At 44.2% G+C, this 23,906-nt stretch overlaps 2 protein-coding genes and 2 non-coding genes across 16 annotated transcripts in view; all 4 read right to left on the bottom strand.

The window, feature by feature from the left end:
* BAZ2A (bromodomain adjacent to zinc finger domain 2A) overlaps positions 1–11,953 on the bottom strand; it is a 32,593-nt gene extending 20,640 nt beyond the window's left edge. For 6 of the 13 annotated variants that reach the window (XM_023520787.1, XM_023520789.1, XM_023520790.1 and 3 more), the window contains exons 1-2: positions 11,747–11,953; positions 6,948–7,032 (exon numbers count right to left, since the gene is read on the bottom strand). The gene's annotated coding sequence lies outside the window, so the exon portion shown is untranslated. Of the gene's footprint in view, positions 1–6,308; positions 6,504–6,947; positions 7,033–10,453; positions 10,524–11,746 lie in introns of those variants that run through there. The other 7 variants (XR_002776356.1, XR_002776355.1, XM_023520788.1 and 4 more) reach the window with 5 other exon arrangements.
* A 1,511-nt stretch (positions 11,954–13,464) lies between these two features.
* ATP5F1B (ATP synthase F1 subunit beta) lies at positions 13,465–19,168 on the bottom strand. The gene is made up of 10 exons (XM_011375642.1): positions 18,922–19,168; positions 18,256–18,438; positions 17,837–18,011; positions 17,159–17,280; positions 16,716–16,900; positions 16,025–16,183; positions 15,790–15,912; positions 14,942–15,154; positions 14,316–14,517; positions 13,465–13,720 (listed from the first exon to the last, which is right to left on the bottom strand). The coding sequence occupies exons 1-10, from the start codon at positions 19,046–19,048 to the stop codon at positions 13,623–13,625; spliced, it is 1,587 nt and encodes a 528-aa protein (XP_011373944.1). The 5' UTR covers positions 19,049–19,168; the 3' UTR covers positions 13,465–13,622.
* On the bottom strand, positions 16,998–17,067 carry LOC111729746. Its single transcript, XR_002776368.1, has one exon. It is a non-coding gene; the product is annotated as a small nucleolar RNA SNORD59 (small nucleolar RNA).
* On the bottom strand, positions 18,113–18,186 carry LOC111729745. Its single transcript, XR_002776367.1, has one exon. It is a non-coding gene; the product is annotated as a small nucleolar RNA SNORD59 (small nucleolar RNA).
* Positions 19,169–23,906: the final 4,738 nt, after the last annotated feature.

The raw sequence follows: 23,906 nt of genomic DNA, 5'->3' as shown, positions 1-23,906 counted from the left end.
ACACTAGGACATTCAGTAATTCATTTCAGAAGTCCTAGAAATGCTGTCCGGAGAGCCAATCTCATCTGATCCCCACCTTTCCCTTCCCCAGTTTTATGCACAGCCACACCTCCCCTAGAGTGTGTGCAAGACACACACACACACACATGCCTTCTTTCCTATGTGTACTGGACTACTCGATGATAGACCCTCTCTCTGCCTCTATGGGAAAGCACAGCATTTCCTGTCCCATAAATTATATACTAATAAGAATAAATAGATGGCTCACAGAAATCAGATAAGTAAAAGGAATGGGAAGTTATCTAATGCCTGAGGTCCATTTCCCCACTAGCCTCTACTGAAGGGTCATGGGGACCACAATCACTTCATTTACAAGAGGCTTCTTAGAAACATAAAATACTCTTTGTGCTGTGCAGTGAGATCAGCGCAACATAGTAGGCTCTAGGTTCAAATCCCAGCTCTACTACCACTAGCTGTGTGATTTTAGAAAAATCACTTAACATTGCTGAGCCTTAGTTTCATCATTAGTAAGAACTTTAGTACCCACCTCCTGAGCTTGTAAGGATTAAATGAGAAAATCTAGGCCTTAGCAGTGTCTGTCATCCAGCAAACACTCGACAAATGTTAGCTATTAATATTATTAGACAAAAAGAGTAAAGATTGCTTAGTTTTCAAAAATCAGGTCCAAAAGATCAAAATATAACAAATATAATTTAAAACGTTACCAGCATAAAAGATACTACATAACTAGGGATGATCTTCCCAGCCAGACTCCCTTATAGGCAAATTGACTCAATTTCAGAGATCGCTTAAATATGAGATCACAGTATGGGAATGAGAAGAAAATGTAGAAAGCTCCTCTCAGCAATAAACCCAAAGTTATTTCATTTTAACCTTCCTACCCAAGACGCTTTCCACAACAAAGCCTGAAGGTGAATTATGCCCTCCCATCTAGAACTAGTAAGGACAACAGTAAAGCAAAAGAGAGTGTCTCCCTTTGAACTAATAGGATTTTGGCCAAATGAAAAAAGAAATCAGTCAGTGCCCAAACCCCCAGAATAGCAGACGTTCTCATGACCAGGAAGTACAATCAAGGCCAGCACCCAGCCCAGTCCCAGTAGTATGTAAATGGATCTTTTAAGAGCCTCTGTGCTTCCTTTATAAGAGTTAAGGGGCAGTGCCCCTTAAGCTTGAAGCAGTAAAGTCCTTGCCACATGACCAAATAGGTTGTTTTTCTCTCAGTTGCAATTGAAGAATTACTTCTCTGTGGACCTGTGACATGGTTTTAACAGAAAAAGGCTGACAATGCACGAAGTGTTGAAATAAGTATTACAGATTTCAACACTGTTGCAGGTGCCCTGACCAATCCTAACACTCAGACCTCTGAGGCTACACACAGAAAGACAAGACACACATTAATACCATCCAGCTAGACACTGTGGCAGTCCCTAAAGCTCTTTGATTCTTTCTTCCCATATAGTATACCAAAATTCGACAAATAGGTTACTAATTCTTTTTTTTTTTTTGAAAGAAGAGAGATTTCAAATGCTTATCTTTACTGAACAGCAAATACAAATTTTGCTGTATAGTAAATAAATCATAGCACTATGTTTTAGCTCTACAACTGTGTTATAAAGAACATTTTTTAATTTACATATCTCTGGATTCACCCACCATACTCTAATATAGTAGTTCCCAACCAGGAGTGATCTTGCCCCCTGAAGGGACATTTAGTAATGACAAAAGACATATGCCACTGGCATCTAGTACGTAGAAGCTAGGGATGCTTCTAATGATCCTGCAATACACAAGACAGCCCATTACAACAAAGAATTATCTGGCCCAAGATATCAATAGTGCCAAGATTGCAAAGCCCTGCTTTAATACAAAAGCTGCCCCATTCCCTATCCCTATCCCATACCCTGGGAAAGTTTTCACTATTCTCAGTTCCTGATGCTGCAAACAAGGATGCTTTGACTTCGACATCTAAAAATCCCTTCCCTGGCTAAGCTGTTTTTCTTTACCAGTACTGAGTTCCCAGTGCCAAGCCACAGAATTGACATGTCTCCTTCCTCAGCACAGCCCATCCTGACAGCCCTGGTAACAATATTGCCTTCAAACTCTGACTCAGACTACAGCATGTACTGACTGAGGCTCTCAAAATGTCCTTTCCTTAACCCCCTTTCCTTCTAGTCAGGACAGCAAGGCAGAAGGAAGATGATGAAAGAAGATATACCAAGGGAGGCTACTCAAATATAATAGTCATGTCCAGGCTGCTCAGAAGAACAGAAAGATGACTGCTCTCTGTCCTTATTTCTTCTAAACTATGTAAGTTCTACACCATCAATCAGATATTAAGTTCTATCACTTTAACTGCAACACCTAATTTAGTGCTAAGTACATAAAAAAGTCCAAAGAAATACTTACCTGTTGAACCCACAGATTGGATTAAGGAATAAATAGATATATATTTTCTACCACTACCAGCTTACTCATCTAATAAAAGTTATGGTTTTTGCTCCTACGAGTCTCAGAGAACCAAAAAATTCAGCTTCATTCTTCACAGAGATAACAATTTCTAGAAGGAAGAAAGGCCCTAAATCTTGACATATTTTAGACAGCTGTCCTCTGAAGAAAATAGGGAAGGAAACAGGAAGTACTGAGGATGTAAAAAGGCAATAAACTTAAGCTCTAAGTTATTCTCTATTAAGCTCTAAAATGTTCTGCTTGATTTAACTGAATACTCAAGACACAAAGTAGGTTTTAAAATATTTGTTGACTGAATAAAGGAACCATATAATGATCTAGGCTAGGTTTTCTGCCACTTCACTATCAGAAGACTAGAAATGCCTCTGAAATTGCAGGACACTAAAAACCATACTCCAGAGGTTGTAACAAGGTTATTTCCTTCTTTCAGCTCTCTCTGATTGTTTCATAGAAATTCAGCTCTAACAGTTAAGGACTCCATCTTTCCTTCAAAAAGATGTCCCCCTCCCCACAAAATCCCAAACTGAGCAAGCAAGTTAAGGATCCCGTTTGCTGAGGCAGATTATAGAGAGTCCAATACCAGGAGACTAAAAGCAATGAGACCAGCTGTCTCGAGAATCCTCGTGTTTTAGTTTTTTGATGAATTTTTGGTAAGGTTACATTATCCTTTTAGTCTGTAAAATATCCTTTTATCCTTTATAATTAAAAGGACAAAACACTCAGTAACATAATAACACAATTTAACTTATTGCTAGTGACCCAATCCAAGAAAAAAATCCAGAGCTCTTCAAAGCTTGTTTTGAGGAATTTTATAAATTTCAAAATTATGCAGACTAGCAAGCTGGTGACAAATGGTCCTTCTGACTCACATGTAACAATGCAGATAAAGTATTAATCTTAGGCTACGAGATATATGAGGACACCCATACCCCAAGAAACAAATCAGGAAGATTTGCCCCAGGAGTTTTATATTTCACTCTATGTCCTGGGATGTCAAAACTTTGGCTCAATGAATACATCTCACACAAGGTCAAACATCACACCAGTTATTAAACTAACTTCCACACTATTTTAACAGTAAAAGAATATAGAGACCACTTCAGAGGTGGTAAGAAAGGTCAACAGCCAGAAGACACAGTCAGTAACCCTAACAAGCTTTGCTTCTCTCCTGGCAACACCTGATTCCAGAACCACGAGTCTGCAAGAGGAGCCTCTCAGGGCATTCTAGATTTCTGACTGGCTCTGAGGTAAGCCGGCATAGTTCTCTCTATACCTCAAATTTTTTCCTTTAGAGAAAGAAAAGAGAAAAAAATGGGTCAATATTAAGAAATCCACTTCTCTGATAGAAAAATGCATCCATTTTACAACGCTATGAAAGGTCTGTTTCATTCAGCTTTCTTATCAATCATTTTCGAATGAAGTCAGTATCTAATTTCTCAAAACCAATTTCTATTCCTTTTAAAGATCCAAGAGAAAAGTGGTCTTTCTCTTTACTTCACTCTTTTAACCCTCAACATGGAAAATCAATTTACTATTCTGTCAGGTCCCAATTTAGATAATCAAAGGTTGAAGAAAGGGAACTTAAATTCAGTGTCTAATAAATGCTATCAGAAAGCAACTCAAACTAATGAGTCAAGCAGAGGGGCAAGAAAAAAGACAATGACATCAGACTTGTTTTTACTATTTCCAGAAAATTAATCCTAACAACTCCAGTGAAAGGAGCAATAATGCTATCACATAATCATATACATCTATCTGTTCATAATCTGGACCTTTATTCTAGGAATGTACAATTCAGGTGGGAGGTCTGTGAATGGAAAATACTAAAAGTTTATTTAAGTGCTAGGCTTCAGCAGTTTTCAGGATAGTCCAAATGATCTAAATACCTCATCTCTCAAAATATAAAATCCTGTGTAGCCAACTCATCTCTAACCAAATTCAGTGTCTAGCAAAGTGCCTGGGGATATAGTACACAGTCAATCACTGTATGCCATTGTAGAAATCTCCTGAAGTTATCAGGTGGGAGAAAGAAAATTTGGACACATGACTTTGCACAAAACAGAGGAAAATCTAACCGTGCTCCAAAAAGGTAAGAGAGAAGATGACTTTTATGGGCTGAAGGGTCAGTCATTTGATAGCAAGCTCTCCTAATTAGTTGGTTCTGCAGAAGGTAAACTCTCCAGCACCCTGTCCGACAACAGGCTTCCCACATGGACAGACTATCCTCAGGCTAGAATCACCAGTGAGGAACAAACCCACCATTCTCTCACTGGCAAATCAGTCCCTATCTCAACATACAAATCCATTTCATAGTTAAAGCTTCCTCATTCCCTCTTCTTCCACCTCTCAGAATCTACCCTTCTTCACCTCACAAGTTCATTTGCTCAGGTGCTCTGCAATACAGAAGCTTGTCATACTTAAGACTATATTAAGCAGGATTCCAAAAAGCTACTCTCATGCCACAAAAGATCCCAGGTCCTCCTGGCAGTTCCACTCTTAGGGAATTTGCGACACTGTACTGAAAGTGTAGCCCTGCTGGTGAATGACTGAGTCTGCTTCTCTATGACCTCTAGCTCAAGGGAAAAAAATCAAGACAGGCAACAGAGATGCTCTAGAGGAGGGATCAGGATCAGTGAGCCAACGGCAGTTGAATACTTCCAATTGACAAATTAAGTTTACAAAAAAAAAAAAAAAAGTCGAACGAAAGGACCTCATGGTTGGAAAGATTCAAGCTTGCCCAGAAGGCCTCAGAAAATGAAACCAAATCTGATTAAAATGGACATTTCAAAACAAGAGACGCAGCAGCAAACGCACAGCTGCCATTTCCCGGCCACTTCCTGCGGGAGGCTTGGGGGAGGGGCTGTTTGTGTACAGATGGAGGTAGAAGCTATCCCCCCATCGCCTCCCGAAGGATGCAAACGTCTCACTCCAATAAATCCTACAAAGGATGACTGCTATTGGCATTGCTTTCTCCTGAAAATTGGGAACAGCGGGAAAGAAAGGAATGATGCCGGATGGTCTTTTCCGCCACGGAAATGGGGATCCCCTTAGTGAGGGATCTCCCTTGGAAAGGAATCCCTCTTTATTCTTTCCTTCAGTCCCTAAACCCAGCTCAAATCCGGACGCCTCAGCATCAGCCCTATCAACCCCCATCCTGGAGTAGGAGATTCTCCCAGTACTCGAGGGCCCCCAGCACAGCACCACTCCAGCAAGGCCCTCTGCTGCTGGCCAAGCTCAAGAGAACGTGCACGCGCGCGCGCACGCATACACACATACACACACACACACACACACACACACCCACACACACACCCGAGGGAGACACCCTAAGACCTCTGGAAACCCCTTCAACCGTCCACTCACCGCTGCCAAAACGCCCCGATCCCCAAGAACGGGGTGTTTAACCCGCCCAGGGAACCCCCCTCACCTACCCTCCGCACTCGGGCAATTCCCACCCCCACCCGAGGAGGTGGAGCCCCTCCCGGGGATTCCACCCCGAGTCCGCCACAGGAGTCATCTCCACCAGCCAGGCGGCTTCTCCGCTTTCTCGTCGTCGCCGTCGTCGCCGGAGCCTCCACAGCTACTCCCGCCCCCGCCGCCCCATCCCGGGTCTTTAGTAGACCCACAAGCCCCCTTCACCACCCAGCCTCTAGGCAGGGAGACCCCCACCCGGGGCTGGAGTCTAACTGGAAATAAGCTCGCGTCAGCTTCTCGCCCCAGGCGAGGCGCTAGGCGGCTCTGGAGCCTCTGTTCCCTGAGGGAAGCCACGGATGAAAGCCGGGCTCCCTCCCCTCAGGCCCCCTGCCACAGACCCAACAGACCTGAGGCGGCGGCGTCCAGCCTGGCTCGGGGCTTGTCTCTCCCCGGGGGACGGGCGGTTCACATGGCCACGCTCCGGGCGCCAAGAGGGGAGGGGATCGCGGGGGAGGGGGTCCGGGGTCCGGGAGGGGGGAGGGGGACGCGGCTCAACCGCGGGGCCAGAGCAGAGCCAACATGGCCGGCGGGGGAGGAGTGAGCCGAAGCCGGAGGGGGCGGGGAAGCTGCAGTCGACAGCGAGCCGCCCTCCGCGGCCTCCGCCACCGGGTCCTAGCGCCGAGCATTCTGGCTTCCCCGACCCGGATCTGGGTCCTAGCGCCGCGGTGTTTCCCTAGGCTACCCGGCAGCTCCCTCTTTGCCGTGTCTCAGTTGTGGCCAGTAGTCCCGGGGCACACTGAACAAACTGAAAGGCATTCCTTGGTCCCAAGGTTAACCTAAAAGACCGAACTTCTAGGACCAAGACATGTGCCACTCCCATAACGGAGGAAAGGCAGAGGGGGGAGTGATAATTTCGGGGGCAATTATTTCCCAGGCTGGGTCGTGGAAAAGTGGAAGTGTAGAAGCAGAAAGATTAGTCAGCAAAGTTCAGTCCTGGTAAAGGGGTGGAGAAAGGCAAGAGCCTGCTGTGCCGGCTGCCCACTCACCTCTGTTCCGTGGGGGCAGCCTGGTCCTGCCTGGATCACCACTTTCCTGGCGACATCTGCAGGGCCCTGGGGGTCGGGAAGATTCCTGTGTGTAGGAAAAGGAAGCTCAGCTCAGGGACCAGAGAGGGAAGACCTGAGTCTAGCCGAAACCTGGTAAGAGGAGCAGGGGATGAGCGCGAAAACTGACCAGCTAATAAGATGCCCCAAATGTCCACCTATTCCACGGTTTCAGTACTTTTTCTGATAAGGCTATATAATTGTGTGAAACCTAATGAGGACAGAAAAGAAAAGTCTAGCAGAGGACTAGAATTTGGCTATCATCTAAAATGTCTATTGCAGGGCCCCAGGATTGAGAACAGTATCATATATGTTAAAATTTAGAGAATTTCTAGTTCAACCTTCTTTTGTTTGGCAGATAAAGAAATTAAGGCCCAGAGAGGTTAATCGACTTGTTCAAGAGCAAACAGTAGATAAGATATGACTAGAAGTCAGGTTTACTTTCTTTGCAACTCAGTATGCTTTGCAGGCTTCAAAATAATTCCCCTTCCAATTCCATGCGATGCAGTACTACGAAAAAATGCCTAAACTGTGCAAAACTCAGGTTGAATATTCTGGAAGAGGAATATGGGGATGTAGATGTTGAAACTCTGGCAGGTTGAGAGGTCACGAAATACCTTTTCATTTGGGAGTCTGAGGAGGAAGGAGATCTGAAAACTGGGTGGGGACAGGGCATGGTCTAATACATCAGTCTAGATTGGATTTCCTTTACTTAACCAGAGAAGTAGGCTCATCCTGAGTTTGGGGGAGAGGCTCCACTCCCCAATACAAATGGTTCAGAAAGGCCAAGAAGGAAGTGAGCTTCAGCAAAGTCTTTAAAGTGTGTGGGCCAGAGAGAAGGCTAAGAGGGTTTAGGAGGGTTTCTCTCTCTCTCCTGAGAAAAGCAGATAGATTATCAGGGGGAAAAGGTAGACAGGTAGAAATCAAAACCCTTCTTTCTTCCCTAAGTAACAGATTTGCAGGTCACCTTAGAGAAAAAAATAAAGACCCTCAAACAGCCTGCTGATCTCGATTCCCTGAGTAAATAAGGGCCACACTCAGAGGATAGGAGTCCTTTCTTCTGGAGAAAGCAGGGATCCACCAATTCTGCTAAAGAATGCCCACCACCACCTTCAATCCTCCAAATAAAAAATAAAGGCAGGGGAAGAAGAGAGCTCAAAGTATGGAACTGCCTTCCTAAATGGCCAGGGTAAAGAGCTGGTATCCTTTATTTTCTCTTCGCTTTTCCAGGGAGGATGAGGTCTCGAGAATCTTCCTACCTCCCGTCCCCAATCGTAGGGCAGGCCATTCAGAGACTGAAGGCAGGGGAGGAGCCTGCGCCAGTCAGACGGGTGTTAGCCACGCCTCTCCCCACACCCACACACACCCACCCGCTGGCTCCACTCTGCTCCGGAAGAGCCGGTTACTCCTGTGCCCCACTAAGTGCCCCCACCCCTTCCGAGCCCCAGGCCTAGTCTCCAGGGCAACTCCTAGCACTATCCCAGCCAGGAGCGGTTGGGAAGAGGGGTGCTGGATTGGAGAGCGCCATCTGGGTTTAGAAAAGTGGGGCAGGATCCATTTTTTCCCATCTGGTGCAGAAAGACTACGATCATCTTCCTCCCTGAATAAGACCCCTCCTCATCCCATCTAACCAGAGATCTTCTTCGCTCTTTGAGAAAGGATGACGGTGGGATGTCAATATGCTCAACAGCTGGGTGTTTACTTCTTGCCAGAAGTCAGCCCAGGCAGCAGCTGTGCTTCTCCACATCCCCCCCCCCATCCAGATGACAGAGGGCAGACTGACCCCATATGTCCCCAAACATTCCTCAATCCCTTCAGATGTGGCCCATCACATACCCCATCTCCCTCTAGGAAGCTACTAGAAAGGGGAAGGAAGGAGTAAATGGTCATTTTTTCAGCAACTTGTGAGAAGGGTACCTAGGGAATACTCTGAACCTCTCTCAAGCCAGGCTAGTGGGTGGGTAATAAAGAGAATGCTCCCCCTTTCTCACCCTCCCTATGTTCCTATGACTCTGGGGTCAGTTGCCACATACTCTGACTCCACTCTGGAGCCAGATGGCTGGGGCTGGAATGGTGAAGAGAAAAAGGGAGTGAGGATGGGATTCGTTGGCATCCCTCTACCTTCCTTCCTCAGCCCCTTCAGATAGTCCTGGAATTCACCCCCAAACACCACTGCTGACCACCCTCTCCTCCCTCCAGCTCCCGGAACATGACTGAAGCAAATCCACACACCTGTCCTCTCGTTTCTAGAGGAGAGGTGAGAGCACACAAAAAAGAAAGATTAGAGCTGAAGGTGCAGCTGGACTTAAAGGGAGGGAGGAATTCTCCAATGGAGGTAGGGTAACTATTAAAGACCTCCCTTGCCCTCACTGTCTGAAGGTTCATTGTGTTAATAGGACTAGTAGGGAGATGGTCCTCAACCCTGTAACAATTTTAACTTGTCCTCCTCCCTCTCCAGGTTACTGAATAAACAGTCTCCTCCCCCTCTGTATTGAGGAGGCTAGATCTCCCATAACATATCAAAAGGACCGTGACCCCTCCTCTTCTCTCCAAGTTGGTATGTGTCCCCTCAGATTCACACACAATCCAGTTTCAAACTCAGCAAGGAGCTTCTCCAAGGTGGTCTAAGGACAGGATGGAGAAATCCCTAATTTCCGTAGGGGTGGGACTACTTTGCATCTGAATAAAGGCTGAGCTTGCCTCTCCTCCAACACCCTTAGAGAATTAGTCTCAGCCCATCCCTCACCTACTATTTCCCCTAACAGCCCCTTAAGCCCCGAGATTCTGCACACACACACCGCCCCCCCCCCCCACCATTCCCTGACTTTGAGGTAGGAGCATTCCTAGGCTGGACTGGCCCACCCCAGGCCCAAGAAGAGAAGAGGGCTTTTCCCACCCGCGCTGATTGGTAGGTGCTGATGTTGGATCCCTAAACTCCGGGTGAGGTGGGGTGGGGTGACGGTTACAGAAAAGCTTTAGATGTGTCTTAGTTGAACTTGAAGGACTAGACGGAGGAGGGCCAAAAAGTGCTATAGTCTCTGCTAACCCCTCATCCTCCTTACTGAGGCGAGGAGTTGGGGTGGCGGTTATTCCTCCTCCCATTGGAGGTTAGGATGGCGTGGGAAAGCGCTGGTTCTAGAGAGGAGGAGGCGAAACTCAGACCGCGGGAGATTTTTCTGGCGAGGAAGGAGCGGGGGAGGGGGGAGATCCTGGGTCCAGAATAGGTTACCCTGCAGAGGTTGGCCGAGAGGCGTGAGAAGCCTCGGGATTCCGGTCGCAGAAGACAGGGGAGAAATGGGCGAGTAGATAGTGCCGGGGAGAGGAGGAGGACAGCTCCCGCAGGGGGAAGGTCTGATCCTGAGTCCTAGGCGGCGGGGATCCCGGGGCAGGGAACCGCAGGGGCGGCCTGCCCGGGGACTCCGGGACCGGACGTGGGCACCAGGCCTCACCTGGAGCAGGGCCGGGCCGCAGGCGGTGGCAGCGGCGCCGGCGCAGGTGGCTGAACCCGGCGGCGGAGACGCCTCCTCTCCCAGCCCTAGGCCGGCGGCGGTGGAGGTGGCGGGTGGGGGGAGGATAGCACTTAAAGGGGCAGGAGCTACTGGGGTAAGGACGAGCGCTTGGGTAGGGCTGTCGCAAAGAATCCGCTGGGGGAGGGGGAAGCGGGTGGCGTCTCCTAGGGGCCAGAACCAGGAAGGATCCCGATGGAGGAAGAGAACAGATCCCAGGAAGAAGAGACAGAAACTTATGCGGTGAAGTGGGGGATGGTGGTGGGTCCTAACGTGAAGACTTGGGAGGGCTCCGCCCCTGTGCTCCCGGGGCACCGGCAAAGATCTTTTCACAAAGCAGGGCCGGGAAGGCAGTGAGATCACAAGGACTCAGAGGAGGAGTAGTGAGAACTCAAGGCCGAGCCTGCTGGGGGTAAGGCACAGCGGCCCTACCAGGTGAACAGGTTCCCTGTGTTTCAGCTCCTCAGGGCCCCATCCCTACAGCTGTGGAAAGGCCTGTCAGCCTCCTTTCCCCTGGCATTGCCCAAATTTAAACGCCAGTGGAACCAGGAAGCCACGAGGGCAAAGACCTCCTAGGCCTTTCAACCTCAATCCTACCTCTCTGTTCTCAGTGACTGGAGCGTGGGGGGGCCGCCAATAGCAACCCTAATGAGGCTGATGTGGGACCGTGAGAATCAGCTTTATTCAAGTTCAGTTCTCCCCCCAACCACCACCACCCTTGCAGCAACCTCTGGGGCAACAGGAAGCAGCTGCTCAATGCAGCCCCCACCTGGTGGTGGGTCAGGGTGGGGGAGGAGAGGAGACTGGGACTTAAAAAGGCTTGGGAGAAAATGGAAGAAGAGTCACCTTAAAAACCCAACAACGCGACCAAAAGTGGGCTTTACTCTTAGGGGGGTAGGCCAGCAAAGAGTACTGTAACATATTAATTGAATCTGAGTAGCTTAAATAGGGAGTAGCAAGGGTCTGGGAGGATGGGGGGTGGGGGCGGGAGGTGGGGAGAGCCACCACCTTAAGTTCAGAGTCTCAAGTTCTTCCTTGGAGCTAGAGCTTGCCAATGCTCATGATCTTTTCGTCGGCAACCTCACCGGCTGAGCCCTGTACCCCTATAGTCCCTTTTCCCTTCCTTCACTCCCCAAAAGAGCAAAGATTAGGCCCCACCCCTGCTGAGTCAGCCAGGGAGGGAGGCAGGCATCCCTCAGGCCTTCCCGAGGTGGGGGTGCTGGTCCTCAAACTTACCCATGTCAGGCTGGCAGGGCTCCAGGGCTGGGACCACCCAGCTACTCACTGTCCTTGGTTCCCCCTTCGTGTGAAGGCTGGCGTTAGATCCTCCCAAACTGTGAGCTGGAAACTAGCACGAATGAAAAAGCCAATGTATGCTTCCTGCGAACCACAGCCTGAACTGCTGTAGGGTGATGTCCCTGTGTGACAGACTGGGGAGGAGAGGGAGGAGGGAAGGGCGGGGCTTTCTCTGGGTGGAGAGGGAGGAGGCGAGGACAGGGCAGAACCAGGAGAAATATGGAGGAAGGTTAGGTCTATGTTGACACCCCAGTGGCATAGTAGAAGAGAGTGGTAAAGGGGGAAGGAAATAAATGCAGGTAGTAAGAGGGAGAAGGTTCTCGTTGAATGCTGGGAGACGTTGAATGCTGAGAAACGTAAACGTCTGAGGGGCGGGGGTGGAGGGATACGAACGACCTTTAGGATCACAGTTCCCAGGTCTGCATCTGGTTAACATGGGAAAACAAAGCCGAAAGGGCTGATTCATACCCTTGGGCCTCCTGAACCGGCTTTTTGCCCACTTGAGTCAGAACCTAAAGGAAGTGCCCTCACCTCCATAACTCGACATTTCCCCAAATCCAGGTTTTTCTGGGAGCAAACTACAAGGCACAGGCAGCTCAGGGGCTCCACCTTCCGTCCAGACCTTGACACAGAAGAGACTGGTGCCAAGTACGTCATAGGCAGATGGGAGGAAACTTAGAGGCTCCTACTCCACCCATACTGCCTCTCCCAATGCCCCTCCCCAACCTTCAGCCTCCAGGGGCCTCTGAATTAGGATGTTTGTCTCCGCCCTACTCCTGTCCAATTTGAATGCCTGAGGGGTGGAGCTTATAAATGCAGACTCTTCACGACAAGAGCCCCAGCTGGTTTGTAAACAGTCATTAGCTAAGAACTATATCCTAGCAAATGGCCTTCATAGATTTCAAAATGAGACGTCCTTGCAGTCTCCAGTCCTACCACCAGAGGGAAAAGATAGGTCTGGGCCCAGAAAACTTGAGGCACCAAATCTGACCTTGCAGTAAAAGAGGAACTTGTTTCAAACTGAAATGCGTGTACTTTTGAATACTCCTTCTAACCTTGCATCTTTTAGTGGGCTAAAACAAAGGTGAGGAATTATCTGATTCCATTATTTTAGTTCAGAAGCCTAGGCCCAGCCACCCTAAAAATTGTTATTCCCCTGTAATACAGTCTTTCCCCAACTGTGGTAAGGGATCTTAGCAGAGCTCAGGAAGCCTCCATAGCATTTTTTACCCTGCATTGACTCAAGCGATCACAAACACACAAGTCTAGGCTTGTCCAAAACATAAATCAGGAGGCAGAACACTTTCTGGACAAAAAACTTGACGGCTAAGACAGAAGGAGCTCTTTGACTAGGTTTTTGCACAGATCAATATTAATCCTTCAGAACATGTATCATCATTTCCTAAAAATTAAATTCATTTCCTTCACTGATTAACCCCTGCCTTGTCTCAGTCTATTTCTAAACCCAACCCATTTTTCCCAGTATGCTCTTCTAACGAACTCACATTTAGTCCTCAATCCAAAATGATGGCTTTTCTTTTTTGATGACCCATTTCAAACATATGGCCTACTTTGTGCTGTTTCTTGTAGCCATTCTATAATTACTGCTAAAAATTTTAGTACTGGCTGTGTTGTTAGGATCAAGAAAAACAGACCGATTCTGAGGGGCATACTTTTATTGGAAACCTTAAATAGTCTCAGACAGAACAGAATATCTTCTTCAATCAAGGCTCTCATGTGGCCTACAGAGAAAAATGCGATTTTTGGATTAGGGACAAGGAGAGGGACAGTTTGAAGGGTGAGTGCTGGGATCCCCTTACGAATGCTCTTCAGCCAGCTTATCAGCTTTTGCCACAGCTTCTTCAATGGGTCCCACCATATAGAAGGCCTGTTCTGGGAGATGATCATATTCACCTATACAGAAAAAAAAATCCAACTGATAAGTGGGGGGATATCAACTTTCTGAAGTGTGTACATACTTTACCACTTGAGGCTATGAGTCGGAATTGATGAATTTATGTCACCTGAGAAATCTCTGAACTAACTTCCCTCACAAATCTAATTTATAAGACACAATACAGTATTGATTAAAAACAAATGGTCTGGAGCCACATAACCTGGATTCCAATTACTGCTCTCTATTTTTGGCTGTGTGATATCAAGAATGGTTATTTTAAACTTTTCTGTATGTCAAGTCTTCTAATTTGTAAAACAGGATAATGCCTGCCTTATAAAGATCTTGTAAATCACAAGGGTAACTAACACTGAAAGCCCTCACTTGGTATTGGCTGAGATGAAAATAAGTAATATATTCTCAGAAAAGTATATTTTCTTTTCCAAAGAAAACTGGTGAGAAATAGCTTATTTTTAACTTAAAAAGTTATGTAATTAGGCACAATGAATTGTATATTGCTTGATGGCTGCTGGAATGGAAATGTAACACAGCAAGCATTCAAGAGATTTGCGCTTCTCTGCCATTTTATGTTCTGCTTTATACTTGAAATCTCACCTGCCAAAATCTGTTGGAATCCTTTGATGGTCTCCTTTAGAGGTACCAGCTTCCCCATATGACCTGTGAAGACCTCAGCAACCTGGAATGGCTGAGACAAGAATCGCTGTATTTTCCGTGCACGAGACACAGTCAACTTGTCCTCCTCAGAAAGTTCATCCATACCTAGGATGGCAATGATATCCTGGAGGGATTTATAGTCCTATGAAAAAACAAGAGAGCTCCAAGTAAATACATTCCTTTAATTTGGACAAAAAATCTAAGAGTTAATATCACCTTACATTCACACTGAGCTTTGTACAAAGCATTTTAGCACCTTACTTTATAAGTGAAACAAGATAGGAGAGTTACATATTTGGGATGGTCATGAAGGCCCTCAGCTAAGATCAGTGTCTTGTTCTCTCTACTCCTAGTCTGGTGCTGATAAATAAAATTGGAATCCAAAGACCAAGTACCTGTAAACCTAAAAGACCTCATTAACACACACTAGAAACTGGTGGTCTCATCTTTCCTTGCTCCAAAGCAAACTACGGAAGTCACCAGGAAAGATCCGGTCATAATTTAGTCCCCAAATTCCATCTGTATGATTTTATGGACACTAATCTCACACCTACAATAATACTCACCTGTAGGATCTTTTGCACTCCACGGGCAACATCATAATGCTCACTGCCAACAATGTTGGGATCCATAATGCGAGAAGTGGAGTCCAGAGGATCCACTGCTGGATAGATGCCCAGCTCAGCAATAGCGCGGGACAACACAGTGGTAGCATCCAAATGGGCAAAGGTAGTGGCAGGGGCAGGGTCAGTCAAGTCATCAGCAGGCACGTAAATAGCCTAAAATGAGTCAAGAAGCCATGAGAAGCAGCAAGCTAAATAATTCTACTTGTGCCACCCCCTTTTCTGACCTCTCATAATCTTACTCCATATCTTCTTAGCATTTAAGAGTCCAACTCAAAAGAGCCTTCTTACCAGCCCTAATAGCTGCTGAGTTTATAGATTATCTAGTTCCTCCAAGCTGTGAAAGAATTTTCACGGTCATTCCTTTTGTCTTTCATCGAGATTTTAACTCTTCTGTACTGATACCCACTTTTAGAGCTAAAAACTAAACAAAAACCAAAACCAAAACCCACCTTATACCACTACAAGAGTTTACTAGGAAAATGAATTGTGAAAGTCGCTACATAATTTAGACATACTTTTAGATAATTTTACTATCCATGTAGATCCAGGCTCCCCCTTAGGGTGAAAACTACTAGTTTGTAATCTACATTAACATGTATACCTTCAATTACTTTAGACGAATGTTTAACCTTTTAGGGTCTTTAACACGCATACACAAAAATTTACCCATTATTTTAGGGAGTTCATAAACCCAGTTATAAGCCTTTTGAAATAAGTTAACAAGGTTTTATACTTCTCTATACACGCCTTTATACAAATTAGACCTTCTTCCATTCAATTGTTCTTACTTGTACAGAGGTGATAGATCCCTTCTTGGTGGTGGTGATTCTTTCCTGCATGGTACCCATGTCAGTGGCCAGGGTAGGCTGATAGCCCACAGCAGAAGGGATTCTGCCCAATAAAGCAGACACCTTAAAAAGAAAAAGAATAAGAACAAAAGATTTCAGTTGTCTACATGTTCAACCTCATTTCCGTCATTCCATAGAAAGGTCAAATGAATCAGATCCTCTCAAGTTTTCTTACCTCTGAGCCAGCCTGGGTGAAGCGAAAGATGTTATCAATAAATAGCAGTACATCCTGACCTTCTTGGTCTCTGAAGTATTCAGCCACAGTCAGTCCAGTTAGGGCCACCCGGGCACGAGCACCAGGTGGTTCATTCATCTGACCATACACCAGTGCTACCTGCAATAATCACACACAATCAGAGAACCTGGCAGAGGAGTATAGAAGCCAATGATCCCAAATCAGTGAAACTACAAAAAAAACACTCCTTATCAGAAGGTGTTAATGTTTTTGTTTGCAAATTTCATTTCCCTTTTAGAGATGCAGTTCAAAACAACACAAACGGTAACTTCTTATATTACTGAGGTAAAATTCTATAAATTACTAAAGTAGTAAGAAGGAAATACACTAAGTAAAAAGCACAAAATAGGGTCATCTAAACATATTAATCACCTCCAACTCTCCTCCAAATTAGCTTTCAAATGACGGTACTATCTACCAAAAACAGTCTGGATACGTAATTTAATGTGAAAGAGAAAAGAAATGTGCATTAGTGTTATTCAAAGTGTGTGTGGGGGGGCGGGGAGAATGACAGGAATTTCCTTTGTAGCTCCTGGAACACTAAAACCATGGCTTCAGCTAAACAATGCAGTCAACTAAAACAATTTCCTAGCATACCTACCATGTGAACATCAATCAGTTCAGTACTTACCTTTGAGGTAGCATCTTTTAAGTTGATAACACCAGACTCAATCATTTCATGGTATAAGTCATTGCCCTCACGGGTTCTCTCACCAACACCAGCAAACACAGAATAACCACCATGGGCTTTGGCAACGTTGTTGATTAACTCCATGATCAGTACAGTCTTGCCAACTCCAGCACCACCAAAGAGCCCTGGGAGAGGTTGAGAAGAAAGAATAGTTAAGAATAGTTATTTGTTCCCAAATAAGCAAACTTAAAAAAAAAAAAAAAAACTTCTTTCCATCTTTTTCCTTCTCAGGAATGGCATCTGGCTTCAGCAAACTCAGAAGAACGAAAGTCAGAGCTACTCATCAGTGAGGGATAGATCTCAGTACCCCACTCATAACATGGTAGGATTTTTTTCTTCCAGCATTAGGTTTGGAAATTACTATGTGCCCACCACTAACATACCAATTTTGCCACCTTTGGCATAGGGAGCCAGCAGATCCACAACCTTGATACCAGTAACCAGAATTTCCTGCTCAACACTCATCTCCATGAACTCAGGAGCCTCAGCATGAATAGGAGCAAATCTGCAAAGGCATAAGAGATTAATATCTACTCATCTTGTTGAAAGGTTCCCCTCAATTCTCAAGTCTAACACTTTACTCAGTCTCATCTCTTCTTATATAACATTCTAGAAAAGTCATTCGGCATCTAGCCCAACATTCTGCAACAAAGGGGATTTCATTATCTCAGGAAGCAATAATTCCATTCTCTTGACAACTATGTCACAAAGATTTTGCTTTTACTGAGTCCTAACCTAATAGCATTTCTTCACATACCAACAGGGAACACAAGACTTGCAAGTTCTGGAAATCCCACAACATAAGCCATTGGTATTAAAACTCAAATAATCAACTTCGGTCCTAAGTAGCAGGCATTTTATAATCAGAAATTCTGCATCCTTAATTTTCTGCAGAAGAAACTGCACTGTGTGGTTTTAATAATTGAATATATCGACGTTTTAAGTATTCTCTGCAGGAAAATTCTGCTATACTAAAAGTTATCACCTTAATATGTAACACTGCAATAAAAGGCGGTGTTTTGGGGTTATCTGTGTCTAGATGCAGCAAGAGTGACACTTACTGTTTGGTTTTGATGGGGCCTCTCTCATCAATAGGTTCTCCAATGACATTCATAATTCTGCCCAAGGTCTCAGGACCAACAGGAATTTTGATTGGTGCACCAGAATCCAGGACTTTCTGGCCTCTAACCAAGCCTTCTGTACCATCCATGGCAATGGTCCTTACTGTGCTCTCACCTGTCAGATAAGGGTATTGCAGGATGATACAAAGACAAGTTGGCTTCATGATCCTTAAACAAAGTGTAAAGTGGCATGAAAGACCTCAATCAACCAAGGCTCCTTCTCAGTACCTAAACATGGCTTCAGCAAACTCAGAAGAACGAAAGTCATTTGATAAAGTCATCATAGAAGGAAGACAGCCTGGATTTTGGAATATTTCAGCTCAACAAATTCTTTACTATTCCTAACAAATTCTACTTACCCAAATGCTGGGCCACCTCCAAAACCAGCCTGGTATCCCTGCCTTGCACTTCTAGGGCATTTAGGATGGGTGGTAGCCCCTCATCAAATTGGACGTCCACCACTGCACCGATGACTGCCACGATGCGTCCGGTGGCGGCGCCTGCCTTTGGCGAAGGAGATGTTTGGGCTGCATAGTCTCTGGCTAACAGACACAAACGATATTGAAAGGAGCTGGGATCAGGGCAGTTAAAGGTCATCAGAAGCCCCGATTCAACCCACAAGGACTGGTGAATTCAGCCGAGGCCCAGCCTCCTTCCGCTTGCAGAGAAGGAGTGTCCAGAGGGAGGGCCGTGCAGAAACCGAGGAAGCGCCTGTACAATTCTCCCATCCTCAGGCACGAAACCCCATTATTCGAGAGCTCGGTGTCCCGCTTCCACAAGAAGGTCATTGCACCTACCACACTTTCCCGTCACAATGCACCCTCATTTTCCAAAATAAGACGGAATGAGATCGAAGAAAGCACCGATAGGTGAACCGTTCCTGTTCTTCAGCCGTTAGAAGGAAGGGCGCTGGCCTTGGCGTCTTTCTAGCACCACAGATACCTCAGGCCCGAGCGACAATCGGCCCCCGGCTCAAGGTCATGGGGCGGCAGAAACCAACCCAGCTCCTAGAAAAAGGCACTTACCAGACTGAAGCGCTGTCGGGGCGGCCCGCAGTAAGAGCTGAACTTGGGGTAGCGGTGCTGAAGGGTTGAATCCCCGCAAAGCCCCGGAGGCCGAGGCTGCAGCGACACGGCCCACAAGACCCAACATGGCGGAGTCCGTGTGGAGACTAAACGCAGCTGCACTAGAGGCCGCCAACTCCCCGGCGGTTGGGGCGAGGCCTATTGGGCAGTAGGCATGTCCATTGGATGAGCTTGCTGCTCATCATTTTCAGCGCTGCTTCTATAGGTTAAAAATCTCTCATCTTCTCAACCATTGGCGAAAATTTGTGCTAATCTGAATTCACTTTTTTATTGGACATTGGCAGACTAGGTACGACCCTCATAGTCTCTAACCGTAATTGGACAACAGAGATGTCAGTTGAAGATAGTACTTGGCGGAACTACGTTTAGGAAAAGGGGCCGAGTTCCTGTTAGGAAGCACGTGGGCTGTGGCTCGCCTTGGGCTCTTTCTCCTCAAGACCTTGAGCTGAGTGACAGCCTAAGTGGACGGGAGTAAGGGAAGTGGTAGCGTCATGAAGCACCACTTACGATGACCTTGGCGAAGTCCGGAGTCTTCTCTAATGTCAAACCACGGTTTTTCTTTTGCAGTCCTGATATTGGAAGCTTACAGACAAGACAGCTCAGCAAGTCAGGAATCCAGACCGAATTTATATTACTTAAAGCTGTACAATGAAACTAATGTAACCAGTCATTAACAGATGTGTGCAAGGCATTGAAGAGACAAAGATAAATGACTTAGGCCCTCCCATTTAAAAAAAAAAACAGATGAGCAAACAATGCAATAAAACGTGATGGGTCCTGGTTCGTAAAGGGTAAAGTAGGTGTACGAAGAAGGGATAAATTTGGATTACCTAGAGATGTACGAGAATTGCCTTAGAGGAGGTGACACACCTGTGAAACGGGAGTAGAAATTCCTAGGTTAAACAGGAAGAATATTCTAAGCACACATTTGCATGAAACAGCATGTTCCTTTGTGGAAATGCAGGCAAGGAAGGGAAAAAGGGGGAGATGAAAATAGAAACACAGGAGCCAGGTTATCAGGGCTTTGGCTGGGAGTAGAAGCTGGGCAGAGGTAAACATGTGCAAGTGTTCTTTGAGTATGGAAAATCAGAATGGCATATTTTTCTATAGTGTTGACTTTATTCAAAGCTATTTGTGGGCAGGAGGGGGAAAGACCCTTAGTCTGTTAGAATAAACATAACTAGTAGTTCAGCATGGAGCTACCTCCCCAGACTTTCTCCCCTAAGTCTTTAGTACTCATTTTCCTGCATGATTGTGAAAAAGTTTTGTTTGGGAGGGTAGAGCAATGGGAGGACTTAAAGGAGAAAACAGGAAGAGAAAAGAATGTTAAATTTGAAGTGCCTATAGTAATCTTGCCTAGTAAGAGGGGAAAGAACCCAAGAAAATACATGGAGCAAGCAGAGAAAAATGAACAAGCAAAGGAAGCAGCAGAGGAACAAAAAGAGAAGCGAAGAACTTGGTGTTAAGAATCAAGGAAAGAATGTTAAAGTGGTTAATAGTATCAATCACATAAACATAAAGAGGCTGAAAAGAACCAATTGAGTTTGGCATCTAGGAATTTATTCCATGGTGAAGCAAAGGTAATTTTAATGGGCTGCATTAGTTAACATCAGATATACATTTATTTGCTATCTGTGCTCTTTCAATTATGTCGGGCAGCATCCCAGTTAATAGGGGACCTGTGTATTTAACTTGCTTTCCTCAACTATTTGAAATGACATTTTTTGTAGCTAGGCTGATACACTCCTTAATAGTCACTGGAGCCAAAAATCTTATTTTTGCCACTTGCTAGATGTCATTGGGTTATTTCACATCTCTGTACATCACTTTCCTCATCCAAAAAGTAAAATAGGGACAATCTTACAGGATTACTTTGAGAATTAGGTTAATATACAAAAGCAGCACTTAGAACAATGCCTGGCACATAGTTTGCACTGTATTTGTTAGCTAGTTTTTTCATTACTGACTTAATGGTAAGCTCCTAATCGGTTTTGTATCACCAATTTTGATCTTAGCCAAAAATTTATCAACCATCAAATATTTAAACTGACACTTCACTCAATCCAGGTGTCAAAGTAGATTTTCACATAAATTTCCAGATAACTTAAGCTCATCACTTTTTGAAATGTATCACGTTTTTTATTCTTAGATTATCACATTATTTTTCTTGGACGTTTAGCACATTACAAAGCTAAATGCTTTCAATATTAATGAGGTGGATGTATAGAGCTTTTATTCTCCATTATGCTCGTTTGTGAACTTTTAAAAAACTTTTGCTGTCCATATTTGCCCTCGGCAATCTCCTGTCTTCCTCTTCTGAATTCAGATAACCTAACTTTGTCTAAAAGTGTATAAACTTTGCTAACTTGGGTTGAGATAGGACCTAAGCCTTTCTGAACAAACATCATCATTGTCAACAAGAGTTCTGACAGGTTTTGGTCCTTTGTTTGATTCCCAGATACCCAGGACAAGAACCACATAGACCTCATCTGGTTTCTTACTTGAATTCCAAATAACCCCATAATTTGACTGAAAACTGTATTAATCTTATGGTGAAAATGCCATTTTCCTACAAGTCCTTAATTACTGCCAGCTGAGAGTGGTCATGTGCCAGTCTTCCAGTACTGTTAACTGGCAGAATGTTTCTGTCTCTATCATATTTGACAACCATCTTAGGTGATTTAAAATTTCATGGAAATCCATTCAATATTCTAGCTTCAGATAATTTCTTCTATTCCAGTTTCACATTCACATTTTACTTATGTATCCTAGTCTCCAGTCATTCCCAACTATTATCACCCTGAGTTCTACCTCAGAAATCTAATATTCTCATCAGACCACAATTTTTACATAATAAATATATTCTAGGTATAAAGGATTAGAGTAAGTCCCTTCACCACTATCCCATAAATCTTACTCTTCCTGGAAGTAACCATTAAAAAAGTTTCTCATATACCCCACTTTCTATCCATTCCATACACACATATACGTTCCTATTTTCAAAAAAATCTCAGTGGAAGTACACTATAGAAAATAAGTGTCCTCTGACTTTTGGACAACTTTCTGTGTCAGCAATTTACTTTATTGATCAAGAATACACATTATGCCATGAGAATGTGCAATAACTTACTTTACTCCATTAATGGTCATTTGGATTTTGTCAAATGGCTATTACACACAATATTGAACGAAAAGATTTTGTACACAACACCACTGTATACACCATCTAGCACTTCTTTTAAATAAATTCCTGAAATAAAACGTTCACTTAAAATCATGTTCATTTAAATGAGATTATGCCAAATGGCCTTCTAAAACCATGTTAATTTACCAGGTCTCCAGAATCCTTGCCAAAACTTTTTAGTATGTGGCTAAAATTAAATGAAATTACTTCACTGATTCAATTTGCATTTCCTTAATTTCTAAGACACAATACTTTATTGGTCATTTATATTTCTTGTGAATTCCTGTCCCTACCTTTTGCCATTTTCCCCCTATTGGCTTGTTAGTGATTAAGTGCTCTTCAAATGCTTTTAAATATTTTCTTCTAGTATGTCACTTATCTTTTAATCTAATGCTATCTTTTTACCCATGTATTTTTTGTCATGTATTAACTTTTCCTTTGTAGTTTCTAGATTTTGTACCATGTTTGGAAGGATTTCCCTCTATTAAAGAATGTCATTAATGAACTGTTTTTTTCCATGTGTGCACCAGGAACCGCCTGCATCAGAATCAATCTAAATCTGCACTATCTACTATGGTAATCACTAGCCAGATGAAAGTTTAGTAAAAATTAAAATTCAGTTTGTCACACATTGGTACAATGCTGTGTGAACTTGATGTTAGCATACAAGTTCAGTTCATAATCACTTGTCAGAATTCCTGCTAAACAGAAATTAAAACTAGCCCAAAACTAAATTGGTAAATAAAACCTTCATGTTACTCTAGCAACTAATCAACTGCCTTTTCCTATTCCTCAGAGATAACTTAGTTTTGGAAGTTGACTATAGTGCCTTTATCACCACAGATCAAAATGGACAAACTATGAGAATAGATGCTATCCCCCAAACTTAAAAATTTACCCAAGTGATCTTCTCCCTAGTAACTCTTTAAATAAATTATTACAGTTCAGATATGAGATTCAATGACAAAGTTCGCCTAAAGTTTTTGACCTGTCAACTCATATTTTGGCATGAAACACTCAAATGAGAGGAATCAGATACCATGCACAAGGCTGGATATCTGATTGAACAAAAAAAGGGTTAATAAAATCCCACTCAAGTGTCTGGACACAAAATAGATTTTTGAAATTAAAAACCTTAAGACAGATGGAATCAGAAATCAAGCTGTATTTCTTTAATGCTATATAGACTAATGGCTGGCAGTAAGCCAACAAATTCTTAATGATACTAACTTCCAGAACTGACAGAAGTTTTTCAGTTTTCTGTGACTATGAAATAAATGGGAGATCCCAGTTTGGCAGAGGATGTCTGATCTCATTGTTATCCCAGCCCTTCAGTCCTCCCCCAAAACCCCTCAATAAAATGGTTTGACCTGCACCCCCAAAAAAGTTTTCAAGAGAATGAAATAAAAAACAGTAGGGTTTTTAAGCTTTTAAATTTCCCCAGAAGCTAAAAACTATGCTACTTATCAGTCATACCTTTGGCATGCTCCAAAGAAAGGAAACCGTGTTTAAAATAATTTTTTAGAAGTACAGAAGTTCAAACATACTTCCCAATGTGGAAAACTCTAGGGCTTTAAGGAAATTACATTCCCTTAATAGGTCCAGAACCTAAGTTAACTCTAACATAACAGTTGAATATTAAATGTTTTGCCTAGGGCCCCTGGAAAGTTAAAAATTTTTTGGTTGTAGCATTTCAATAATATGGTTTTGAATATCATTCTGAACAGTCATATACACTTAA

The sequence above is a fragment of the Pteropus vampyrus genome, unplaced genomic scaffold (assembly GCF_000151845.1).
Source record: "Pteropus vampyrus isolate Shadow unplaced genomic scaffold, Pvam_2.0 Scaffold276, whole genome shotgun sequence".
In the NCBI taxonomy this organism is placed as follows: Eukaryota; Metazoa; Chordata; class Mammalia; order Chiroptera; family Pteropodidae; genus Pteropus; species Pteropus vampyrus.
This window is presented reverse-complemented; position numbering and strand designations above follow the sequence as displayed.

What these genes read in the sequence shown, in the direction of transcription:
- ATP5F1B (XM_011375642.1), bottom strand. Translation starts at nt 19,048, where the DNA reads ATGTTGGGTCTTGTGGGCCGTGTCGCTGCAGCCTCGGCCTCCGGGGCT. An exon ending in CCCGACAGCGCTTCAGTCTG is followed by an intron (nt 18,439 to 18,921) that starts GTAAGTGCCTTT and finishes TGTGTCTGTTAG; the next exon opens with CCAGAGACTATGCAGCCCAA. An exon ending in GGAGGTGGCCCAGCATTTGG is followed by an intron (nt 18,012 to 18,255) that starts GTAAGTAGAATT and finishes CTTATCTGACAG; the next exon opens with GTGAGAGCACAGTAAGGACC.